The sequence below is a fragment of the Montipora capricornis genome, chromosome 13, assembly GCF_036669925.1.
Source record: "Montipora capricornis isolate CH-2021 chromosome 13, ASM3666992v2, whole genome shotgun sequence".
NCBI lineage: Eukaryota > Metazoa > Cnidaria > Anthozoa > Scleractinia > Acroporidae > Montipora > Montipora capricornis.
This window is the reverse complement of record NC_090895.1, coordinates 3,752,746-3,765,245: the sequence shown is the minus strand read 5'-3', so window position 1 is coordinate 3,765,245 and position 12,500 is coordinate 3,752,746. Positions and strand designations below refer to the sequence as shown.

Sequence of the window (12,500 nt, the reverse complement as noted above, 5' to 3'; positions counted from 1 at the left end):
AAGCCCCCTATGCTTTCCTTTAAGCTTCCTCGCCAAGTAGTAGTAGTAGCAGCAGCAGCAGCAGCAGCAGCAGAAGCAGCAGCAGCAGCAGCAGCAGCAGCAGTAGTAGTAGTAGTAGTAGTACTACTACTACTACTACTACTACTACTACTACTACTACTACTACTACTACTACTACATGTACAACTACTACTACTACTACTAGTAGTAGTAGTAGAAGGAGTAGTATACGGCCTCTAGCAAGCATGTTATCTCCCACCTCAAGAAAAATTTGAAAAAAAAGGTATGCTTGCCAACGCCATGACTATCTGTGAACTTGTGCGAGCACAATGGTTATCCAAAAGTTATTCGGCAGTTGAACTACTTAGGAAGTCACAGCGGACAGCAAAAGATCCCGAAATGAGAAACGGAGCTTTTTGCAAACGTTGTTTTTAGGAAAACAAGAGCAAACGACCCAAATAAAAGTTGTGCTCGCTATATTATTGAGTCGGGTGCAAAAATACAGCTACTTTTGAGGAAAAGTGAATATAACATCCCAAAGTCACTGAACGACCTTTTTTCCAGGATCGCTTCACATTACAAGGATTCTTGCACTGGCTTACCTCGTGCCAGGTTCCCTCAGTACTTTCAGGTGCTGGTTTTTGTTAGGGAGTCATGACAAAGGACATTAACATTCAACATGGTTAAAATTAGTACCCGCTTAGTATGACTATTTCAAGTTTTAAGTGCATTTTATAACTTTTGTCGTCTTGTTAATCGAGTCGGGTGCTACATGCAATGCACCGCACAAAAGACAACGACAAAGCAAAACGTAATGATCAACGTTCCTGTTGTTTGAAGCTCAATAGCAGGCCCTTCGGGTCATCTATGTTAACCACCACATTGATAGGCCAATAGTAGCAGCCATATTCAGGTTAAAAGGGTTCCGAAGTGCGTTTTCATTTTAAATTTTAGATTTAGAAGGCCAAACAATTGTGCCTTCGTTTCAGTTTACACAAAAACGGTCAAAGACAGTAAGGGTCTAGAATAGGGAAGTAGACCAGGGGCCCATTTCTAGAAAGTCCCAAAAACTTTTCGGGCCCAAAAAGCCATTTGTGAAATTGCTAACCGCTTGTTTTGGAAAGCCGATCTTTTAACATGTCTTCAAGCTAACTAAAAGAAACACGTCTGTGAAAATTGACGCGTTAAATCCTCTCCGTTCTTGAAATAAAAAGGGAATTGTGACACCCGAAAATGGCCCGTAAAGTTTCGGGACTTTCGAGAAACGGGCCCCAGAGCCTTAATTTCGGAATGACATTTTACTAAAACACGGACAATTGATTCTGGACGACAAACAATGGACGATATTGGACAAATTGTCACAGCCTTTAATTATTATTAATTATTATACGAAATTTTTAACTTTTAATTCAGTTCAGTTATGACTGGGAAATATGAACGATCGCCCATATCTGTTTGTTAGAACCTCTTGACATATGCCGGTATTTTGTTAAGCCACGAGGCGTCATGTGACCCAAAATAAAAATGCGAATTGCCGCCGGATATTTCACGTATGTAGTTTGGAATGAATGTCCTTTTATTTTATTAAATGAATTAATTACAAATTAAAAGTTAAAACTTCAAGAGAAAAGTGACGATAGACGATGGACGGTACTGTTATACGAAATTTCAAATATGACAGGCATAGATGGAAAGCGAAGGACTTTTAATGCCGTGTTTACACTTGAGCGTTTACCGCGGCTACGATTGACCAAGGTCAGATTAATAAACCACGTTACATTCGTTCACTGTTTACACCGGTGTCACAGCGGATTTGGACCCCCCCGGTCCAAATCCGCGAGCGGTTTTGGACCCCCCGGTCCAGATCCGCCAGCAGATATGGACCCCCTGAAAATAAGCGTTCTTCAAGTTTGATTAAGGTGATAAAATTCCTTTGCATATTGTTTTTTGACTTGCCTAATAGGCAAAATGAAAATATTGGGTAGTTTTGCTTTTCAAATGATCTTAGATGAAGGCTTATTAAACTTCTTTGAGCTGCGCTGGCAAACATCACAACGCTTCATGGTTTCGTCGCAGTGTTCACCGATTCCAGCCCAATAGTAGCATTTGCGACGAAGAACAGCGCGGTGGCTCAGTTGGTTGAGCATCGGGGTGTCATGCAGAAGGTCGTGAATTCGACTCCGGCCGGACCAACACTCAGGGTCTTAAAATAACTGAGGAGAAAGTGCTGCCTTTGTAATTACATCCGCAAATGGTTAAGACTTTCAAGTCTTTTCGGATAAGGACTTTAAACCGTAGGCCCCGTCTCACAATCTTTCAATGCTCACACTAAAAGAACCCACACACTATTCGCAAAGGGTAGGGCATGAAGCTCTCTCATTTCATTAATTCATTCATGTGGTAGGTGAGATCGCTAATGGACTGATAGCGGCTGCCAGCAGCGCCTTATATGCTGATGTCCGATCTCACCCATAGATCCCTTGCTTGTAAAGTGCATTTTAATATATTAATAGAAAATGCGCTATATAAATTCATTACCATTACCATTAAGCGCGCTTTTGGGTTTTATTCCAACTAAAAAGATCAAGGGAAAAAACACCCCGCCTTGAATCACTTGTGAAATTATTCACGTTCTCCGGAAAAAGGAGGCTGCTCGCTCTAAGCTGAAGAAATCTCCTACTGACCATCAACAACAGAAGTTTCGCGAATTGCGTGCAAAGGCTAAGTCAATTATACGCGAGAGCCCAAACGCTTTTGGTCCCTTTTCAAGCTCAGGAATAAAATGCGGACCGTCCCTGAAACGATGAGCTCGGGCGATGTCAATCAGCAGGGTCCTCAAGCATCAACACCTCAACAGATTGCCGATCTGTTTGACTCTTATTTTGTGTCGGTCTTCACTGCTCCTTCTGAGGCCCACACTTTGTCAGCACACTTGAGGCCCTCACACTCCACACTAAATGAGCTGGAGATCCCGGTGGAAATGGTTTGCACATCTCTCAAACAGCTTGATGTAAACAAAGCAACTGGATCCGACGGAATTCCAGTGCGCCTACTGAAGGAAACCGCTGACCAGATAGCACCGTCCTTGGCCATGTTGTTTAATAAATCCCTGCGGCTCGGCATTTTCCCGGGGGACTGGAAACTCGCGAACATTGTTCCTATCTTCAAGAGAGGGAAGAGAGATCTTGTGAAGAATTATCGCTCTATTTCTCTTCTCCCTGTCATCTCCAAAGTTCTTGAGTGCTGTGTTCTGGCGAGTCTACGGGATCATATATCCCATCTCATCAGTCGGGAACAGCATGGGTTTGTAGCCGGTAGATCTTGCGTGACGCAGTTCACATTAGTGGTCAACTAATTATTAGATATCTCGACATGAGTAAGGCATTCGATAAAGTGGATCACGCCAAGTTACTTGAAAGGTTGCACGACTGGTTCCGTTCATACTTACAGAAACACAAGCAACAGGTTACAGTTCTCGGGTCCACTTCCCGAGAACTGCCAGTTACATCCGGGGTACCTCAAGGGTCCCTACTAAGGCCGATACTGTTCCTGCTGTTTGTGGACGATCTACCCAAAACTGTTGAGACATCAAGAGCTGCCTGTTGCGCCGATGACACCAAGATTTTTAAGAGCATCGATTCTATCACAGACTGTAGTGCCTTGCAATCCGACCTTAATGACCTTGTCAGCTGGTCTGAATCTTCTGGGCTCATATTTAATCAGTCCAAAAGTAAATACCAGCGCATCCCACGCAAAAGAACACCTGTACAGTACACTTATACCATCAACGAAAGTTTAACGCCTCTGGAATCTTGTGACCTTGGTGTGTGGGTGTCAAGCAATCTTACTTTGGACAAACAAGAGACTGAACAGTGCGCGAAAGCCAACAAACCTCTCGGGTTTGTGCGCCCGAGCCTCTAGATACATCCAATGCACCCAAACGCGTCACACACTGTATCTATCTATCGTCCGGTGCCGTGTCGGCTACGCACCCCAAACATGGTTGCTACAGTCCATTGGCTTGCTAAAGCAAGTTGAAATCGTGTAGCGGCGTGCAACTGAACTTATTTTGAAGCTCCTCTACCGTTGCGACGTTACTTATAAGACCCGCCTTCAACCAACCAATCTATTACCGATCTCGTATTGGCACGAATTTTTGGATATAGTATTTTTTTTATAAAGTTGTAAATAACTTAGTTTTCATAGATAGTGAATCTCTGCCTGTAGCTAGACAAACAACGAGATTTACCAGGTCATCGAGTAGCAATGCTATTACTTATATTCCGAAGCGCGTTAGTAGAAGCAGTAGAACTGGAACTTATCAACGTTCTTTCTTCATATGCGCATGCCGCACATGGAATGTTCTGCCCGTTGAGTTACGCACCAGTCACATCTCCCTAGCCTCATTTTAGCGTTCACTACTTCAATATTATAATAATGCCCTAGATCTGTACGACGGGAGCGACATCAGAACCTGGAAATCAATCTGTCCCAGGTGCAACATAGCGACGACTCTGCCTTTCCCGCCGTCGTGCTGCTTCTAGAAATTTGAACTCTTGTTTGCTTCCTTTTTGTATGAGTAGCTTTAGTTATTATTTTTCATTTAAGAGGGATCCACTGTAATTGGCTAGGCTGTAGAGGTCTCCCTGCCTTATAATCCTATGTTTACAAATATTGTATTCAAATTAGGCGAAGCTAAATAAATAAATAAATAAAATATTCTGTAATTGCTCCAGCGTTTCAAGTACGTGAAGAGACATGTTCATAGACATGTATTTTATCTCATGCATGAAAAAGTAAGCGCTTTCATCCCTCCGCATGTTTTCATTGATTAACAGCCGCCATATTGGTGGACCATATTTCACCAACACGTCGTCTCCACACAAAACTCTGAGAATTGGAGAGGTGGTTTACACAAGTTGTTTAGTGGCTTTTTTCGTTGCACGGTTTCGATTTCATATTTTCGTTGCGTGACGTTGAAAAGCGATGTACACTCTTTTTTCTTAATAAGAACGTCAATTTTGGAGCTGAGGCTGAACGTTCTTATATATATTTACGACGTGACGCTGAAACGTTCTTAAGATGTTCTTAAATTTACACTGTATAGTATTTCAATGTAGCCAGGAGACCTATAAAAGGTTTAAAAATAAGAACTGCTCATTATTGATTATTACAAACTGGGATGTGTATAATGCAATGAGGAAACCAATGTCATGTTATAAATTATGCCCTTAAGTATTTTGGTTAATTTACAGTTATTTACCTTCATTTCATGCTTTCATTTAAAATAAAAATACGTAAAAAAAAAGTTCTTAATCAACTCTCAGCCTGAGGAATGTTCTTCTTAACACGTACTTAAAATTTTGATTAATTACTGTAATTGTTAAATGTGAAAGTTTGTTGGGTGGGCACGGCAAGGTGCGTTGCACTGTAATCTTAGCCTTACGTTCTTATAACGCATGCAAAAGTTGTTCAAAATGTGTGCAATACTGTCATGTCCGTCTAATTTAGCGGCTTATAAAGAGCTGTGACTTTAACCGATAATAGACACATTACCAGAAGCCTACCAAGAACAGTAACTTGAATGGCCCTTGTCCACGTTTTTATTCCGCCTCCAGATGTAAGCACCGAGCAACGATATTCTCCTTCGTCAGCAGCAGTTACATTGAAAACGATCAGTGTCAGTTTAGTTGGAATCCATGTTGCATTGAAACGACTTGCAAAACGAGCATCTACGGATAGCTCTGGTGGTGAACGGACATATGTTGCAACAGGATCAGCTTCAAAACTCATCGTCACTGATACAACACTCAAGTCTGCCGTTAGACTGACGTTACAGCTTAGTTCTTCATTTATAAATCCCTTGGTCAGACTCGTGTTTGTTGAGGAAGTGATTGCTACATCCGTGATTGTCTCAAACGGAGGAGGCTCATACCAAGTGATGTTGCCGCCATCTGAAACATGATCACTACAGAAATGCTTATAAATTCTATTATCATAATATTTGCATTATGTGTAGAATCCAAGCAGAACATAACGAAACAAAGAGTTAGTGGAGTTTCTAGCTGTCATAAGTTACAATAGTCTTGATGTTTTCAAACGGAATTTGGATTACTTGGCAGTTCAGTATTAGATTTCGGTTAAAGCGATGTAAAGACCTCAGGACTGCTCTGTAAACTTCCGTATTATTCAAACATGAACATCCCGTTTTTAAAAATATATGACTGCATGGACATTTAAGCATTACTGAACAAAACGTACACAAGTACACTGCACAAAATAATTGTCTCTTCCGTTTCAAATCAACATCCTTTCAATCATTATACAGCATTCTGATAAGTGCATAATATCGCATTATAAATGTTAATAAACATGTCGCGCTGTTCCATGAACCCCGGAAACTAGAAGAGTCTCGTTGACTTCAACACGCCGAATATCCAGTCTTTTGCTAAATCACAGCCCACTCGTTATGCAAAGTTTGTGTTGTTTGTTATTTCTTGCTCACACAGCCAGGGTTGCATAAGTAGCACATTAGCAAATTGCATTTCAAAAGATCTGAGAGCATCAACAGTAATGTTTAACTTGCGGAGTTTTCATAGTGTTTTTCGACAAATCATGGTATATATTTAAGAAAATGTGAATACACAGAGGTTTCATCGGATATCCAAACACCCAGAAGTGAGTTGAAAAACGAGGCTGAAGGCCGAGTTTTTTAATCGGTTTCTTGTTTACTGTTGTCAGCTCAAAGGTGTTTGATCACTGTAAACTGCATACACGATCGAATGACGATTAATCTTGTACTTTATGCATATATAAAGCATAATTATTTCCATATACACTATATTGCTTTCTGAGGTTAGAAACGGTCAGCTCAGAGGTGTTTGATCACTGTAAACTGCATACACGATCGAATGACGATTGATCTTGTACTTTATGCATAAGCATAATTATGTCCTCATACACTATATTGCTTTCTGAGGTTAGAAACGGGAGCTCCGCTTTTAGGTTTGGCTAAATCTGTACATTAATGAGTTTGAGAAGTAAATAGCGGTAACTATTTTACGCATGTTGCAATATTGCTATTAATAAGCGTATTATTAGCGATTCTTTGCAAACTGATAATAATTCAAAACTCGAAGAGTAATATACTTACCCGCTAAATGCATCATGCCTCCAACAATTAGGTAGAAGGTAGCCGATCGTATACTCTTATGGTCTAAGACCGCCATATTGAATACCTTCTCCTCAGTGCTCTTGCTTCGCTAATCAACCGTGTCATGAATCATGTGACGAAAAGCCGCATATGGTCGAGGAAATTTGCCTTCTCGTTCTCTTTCTCTCTTCTTTTGTTTCTGTTCTAGTCATAGGTCGTCCAGGCATCACGCAACCTTACCAGATTTTCTAAAGATAAGCTTGTGCCAAACATTCAAATAAAGAGAAAAAAGCAGCTCTAAACAAATTATAAATAAAAACTCAGCTTTAAGTTCACAGTTCTCCGATGCTTGCCTGCGAAGCCACCAGTGTGGACCACAGCTATCATGATATGTCAAACTGGATTGAGACCGGCGAGAAATGCAAAACTGAAATATTTTCCAAACCGTTTTCCACCTGAACATGCCTCCCTGAACACGAAAAGCGTTGAGTGTTAAGAGTTATAGTTATAATACGTACTATGGCAGGGTAGCCGCGTCGAGCCACAGAGAACGTGCGAAAAGTGAAGCCTCGTTTATGTTTAGGTGTTTAGGTGAGAAAACCAGTACTTGGTCAGCAGTCAACTTTTAAAAAGCCAGCGATATGGTCACGTGATACTGGTCAGCGGATACCTTGTTTTGACAGGTGTCAATTAACCGTAACATAGAAGTCCAATATTAAAGACGCATGTTGTAAACTAGTGTGATATTGGTCACATTGGCTATCATGGAAGGGTGGAGGTGAGTACGTGCGTACCGACGTACGGATGGTCAATGACGTCATAACTAAAACCAAAATTTCTCGCATCGATGGGTTACCATATTTCCTTGACTATGGTGCTCCGCGCGCGCGCCTTCGACGCGTGGAGCTCCACTAAAATAATAACCTTTACTGGCACCTTCACCTTTTAGGTAGAATTAGTGGCGCGAAAAGCGAAAGCATACATGATATTGTGTGAATGTGGGAAACTTTTAAGATACGGCACGTTAATGTGTCGAGGATAGTACACTGGAACTCGGCGTGTGTCACGAGTAAAGTAAAATGGCAGAAAAGAGGTATAAATATTTATGTCAGAATGCTTCGGAGTTGCATCCGCAAATGGTTAGACTTTCAAGTATTCTCTCTCTTCAACCGGTTTTTTGGGCTCCTTTAAACTTTTTATGAGGTTTTATGAGGTTGTTAAAAGCCTATGAAATACGAGAGAATAGCCATTTAGCTAGGAGAGAATGAACTCGTCTTTGATTCTCATCGTAAAGGAATGCTTCACTGTTAAACCACAACAAGGTGATACCGAAAACATCTGGATATTTCTCAACTTTGTAATACAACTATCGAGTGGTTTTAACCCCGTCTTCTACATTTAAGCGCCTTTAGCTCTTTTAAAAATATGTTACAATTATACCTTATAGGTATTGAATATTACCAATAGAATGATGAAATAATAACACACTAAAAGAGCAGTAGTTTGCCTTATTTGAACACAGTTATTACTGTCCACGGCAATCTCAGCAATCTCGCTGTGTGCTCCTTTGCTAATACGAGTGGACCTGTGAACTTGACGGGTAGACGAGCAAATGTCTCTTCGCATTTATTTTCAACACACATAGCACCAAAACAAACTGGTCCAATTGTGTTTATCGCAAGTACTTAAGCATGAAAGTATTGTATTGCCGTTTTTTGCTGCCTGTGATTGATTAAATTTCTCAGTAAGCTGCGGGTGTACGCTCCCGAGCTGTGCAGACGATAAAAAACGTCCTTTTTGCAACATTCGTTGGTGCAACATGCCGAACAAAATTTGACCAAATGAACTTTGGCGGGACATGTTGCATTGACAAAACATCGGTGTGAAATCGTGTGCCACGAAGAACAGGATTTAACTGCGGCTTCATGTCCCCGGAGCGCAGGAGCAAAAATCAAGAGGCGACTAGCACTAGCGAGAACTGCATTCACCAGACTTCAGAACATTTGGAGGTCAGAAGACCACGTTGCGCATCCTGAATTCGAACGTCCTGTCCGTGCAGTTATATGGAGCCGAAATGTGGATAGTGATAGCAGCTGATCTGAAAACTGAAAACTTTATTTATACTCGAGGGCCTGGAGCTTATTAGGCTCCTAGCTTAAGTAGCTAATGAGTCGAGTATAATACTAACAAAAAAAAAAGAATTAACTATTCACATCATGATACGATATTATTTACAAATAATGCCGCTAAAATGTAAAATATAAACGACAGTCTATCAGTTGCATAAAGAGCAGTGACATGCGTCAAAGGTGATCTTTCTGATACGTGTTCCAAATTTTTTAAGGGTCGGAGAAGTCCTTAGTTCATCATTTAAAGAGTTCCAGATTTTTGGTCTCAACAAATTGGATGTGTTTTACCGCACATGCCTGAGGACAGTGCTGAGGAGATTCTGGCCCAACCATCTGAGCAACGAAGAGCTGTACTAAGCCACAGGGAGTACGCGCCGGTGTCAGCCTTCATACGAGTAAGAAGATGGCGATGGTTGAGGGAAAGTCCTGACAACATTTCGAGGACTGCATTGACGTGGGCACCTGAGAGTAAGAGGAGGCGAGGTCGACCGAGAGAGACGTGGAGAACAACCGTGAAAAAGGAAAGGAACAAGATTGGATGGCATACAAGGGGAGCTGCTGCTGCATCGATCGGTGTCAAACCTGGATGGATGGCGTAATCTTCTGGCTGGCCTCAAGAGTCCTCATGGGCCCGACGAGGATGAGTGTGAGTGAGTCATGTCCTCGAGACATGTAATGGCTGCAGTTGTGAATGTATGTGTGCAATTTGATGTTGTTTCTGCTGCACGCTTCCGATACAGGCGCCTGCTACAGCCCCCCTAATGTGAACGAAACACGAATTGACCGCCGCTACACGTCTCTGAAAAGTGTTCCCGCTGCTGTGCTTAATTGTATGTGTTAGTTGCTGTACGCGCTGCATGTCCCCGCTAAACATGTCTGTTAAATGCTCCGTGGTGTGTGAGTAAAATGGATAGATGTCCCAGGGACATGCTTATGGCGCAGTTTTTTCTGTTTGTTCATGTTGTGATTTGGTCAGTGCTTCATGTCCCCGCGATAGGTTCCCGCTCTATGCCTCGTTATATGTATGGAATATGATTTGAAAACTGCTACATGTTCTGACAAAATTGATGAATCAATACCCTGATAAAGAAAAAAAATGATAACTTCGATACCCTGTTCAAGGCAAAAACCCCGAAAAACATACCCTGGCTGGCCGCACGCCCCCATTAAGCCCTTATAAGGGAGTACCCCCCCCCCCCCCGGGGGTCATGTAGCTGCAAAATGGGCCCTAGTGTGTTCAGTTTTTCTGTCATGTAAACTTCGTTTGGTGTTTCCAATGTAGAAATCGTCACAGTCCCAGCAGCTTGCTTTATATATGACTTTTGATTTGAGAGCGATTCAAGTGGTCTTTGTAAGGAAGAAAGGATTTTATCTTGCGATCGAGTAGAAATTGTATATACACATGATCTAAGAGGTTTCGAGAAATAGTTGAACTGTGACCCAGATAAGGCAATAAAACAATTACATCTTTTCTTAAGAACTGTAGAGACAGAGAAATTTTCACAGCAACTGTGAAAATCTCTTTTCGACGCGAGATGCAAGAGCGTCTCAAAGTCCGCAAAAAAGCAAACATTTGGCCCTTAAGCATTGCTGGTCACACACAAGTTTTACGCCGTGCACATGACTTATCATTATTCGGTTCAAATAATCCCTTAGAAAAACATTCAACAAGAATATCGAGCGCTCTCTGAAGGCAGCGATCGAACTATCTGCGTCATAGTTTCGCGAGAATAATTCATTTCCTCTCAGACGAAAATTGATTGACAGATATCCATATGCACATCGCAAAAAGGCCGTGCCAATCACATCCTCGCGTTTGTGGGCGAATGCATTCTTAAGAATGTTGGCGTTTGCAGGCAAGCGTTTCCTTCCCTCCTCTCCCCCTCCCCTCTCACTTCAGTTTTGCTCTCGCCCCATTTTTTGCTCAGTCAAAAAAAAAACGCTCGCTAAGCAGGCTAATGTAACGGTTACTTTTGAGAATGTATGTAGAAAAGCATAGGAAACGTCAACTTATATGAAATGCATTTTTAATTTTTTTTTGCCTCCGCTGTTTGTATTTTATTCTGAACCTCCTTATTTTATTTATTTATTTATTTGTTTATTGTTTTTGCGATTTAAGCGTGATAACTAAAAACATGTACTTAAAGTTGTGTGGTATACCGAGTTCGAGTACAAATGACTGAGGTTTTCTTCATCGTAGCGGAGCTCCGCGCGCGCGCGGAGCACCATAGTTAAGAAAATATGGTAACCCATCGATGTGAGAAAATTTGGTTTTATAGCTATGACGTCATCAACGTCCGTACGTACAACGTACGTACAACGTACGTCCGTACGTCCGTCCGCCCCTTCATGTATGCCAATGTGACCAGTACACGTAACCATATCACGGGCTAATTAAAGTTTAGAGCTCATCCAGGAGGCAATACTACATTTGACACTAACTAGTTTACAGCATACATCTTTGATATTGTTGATATTGATATATTGTTAAAGACAATAATTTTGAACCTCTCAATGATGACTTCAATTAGGCATTTCCATTACTTTTCCTATTCACGTGCAAATGCTGCTATTTTGTTCCTACTTTTAGGTTAAAAAGCCCCCGATTTTCTCATTTTCTGACCATTTTACCCACTTGACACCCTGTAAATATTTGTTTAAATTGTACATCATGTGGTGGGGAAACCTCTGCAATGCAGCATGCCAAAACAGTGTAGGGAAGATAATTTATTGTTTAACTATTGTCATTAATGTGCCAACCAGAGGCTCGCTGGATGTTGAAACAAAAGGTTCTTTTGTTCCTGTGGTTGGCACATCAATGCTTGTCATCAGATATCTTCCCTATATATAGATGAACTTCTAATTCACAATAGCTCTGAACTACCAAGTGTTTATTAACTTTAAATTTAAAGAAAAGTAAATATCTTATCATCAATCCTCATCAGTAAGTAAATTTCAACTTACTTCCTTCATTAAACTTAGCTGGTCAATTCCTTGAACCAGTTTCAATCTTAAGATACGTGGGTATGATATCTATATTGGCCATCACCTTTCCTGGCATGATCATATTCATTATATTTGTAACAAAGTTAGTAAAATTAATGTATTAATGTCATAATCAAGGTTAAGAGTTGTCAATAAACATTGTCTAAACAATATCTTTTAGTATAAATACACAGGTGATTATACAAAATCGCGCTCTCATTGGCTTGCTATCT

General features: G+C 41.0%; 1 protein-coding gene across 3 annotated transcripts in view; it reads right to left on the bottom strand.

Moving 5' to 3' along the window:
* Window positions 1-12,500, bottom strand: part of LOC138029719 (fibroblast growth factor receptor 4-like) — a 94,560-nt gene that overhangs the window by 73,590 nt on the left and 8,470 nt on the right. Inside the window, exons 1-2 of one of the 3 annotated variants that reach the window (XM_068877476.1) lie at window positions 7,154-7,651; window positions 5,568-5,954 (exon numbers count right to left, since the gene is read on the bottom strand). In XM_068877476.1, coding sequence (XP_068733577.1) covers window positions 5,568-5,954; window positions 7,154-7,229 — 463 coding nt within the window. In that variant the 5' untranslated portion in view covers window positions 7,230-7,651. Of the gene's footprint in view, window positions 1-5,567; window positions 5,955-7,153; window positions 7,652-12,500 lie in introns of those variants that run through there. The other 2 variants (XM_068877477.1, XM_068877474.1) reach the window with 2 other exon arrangements.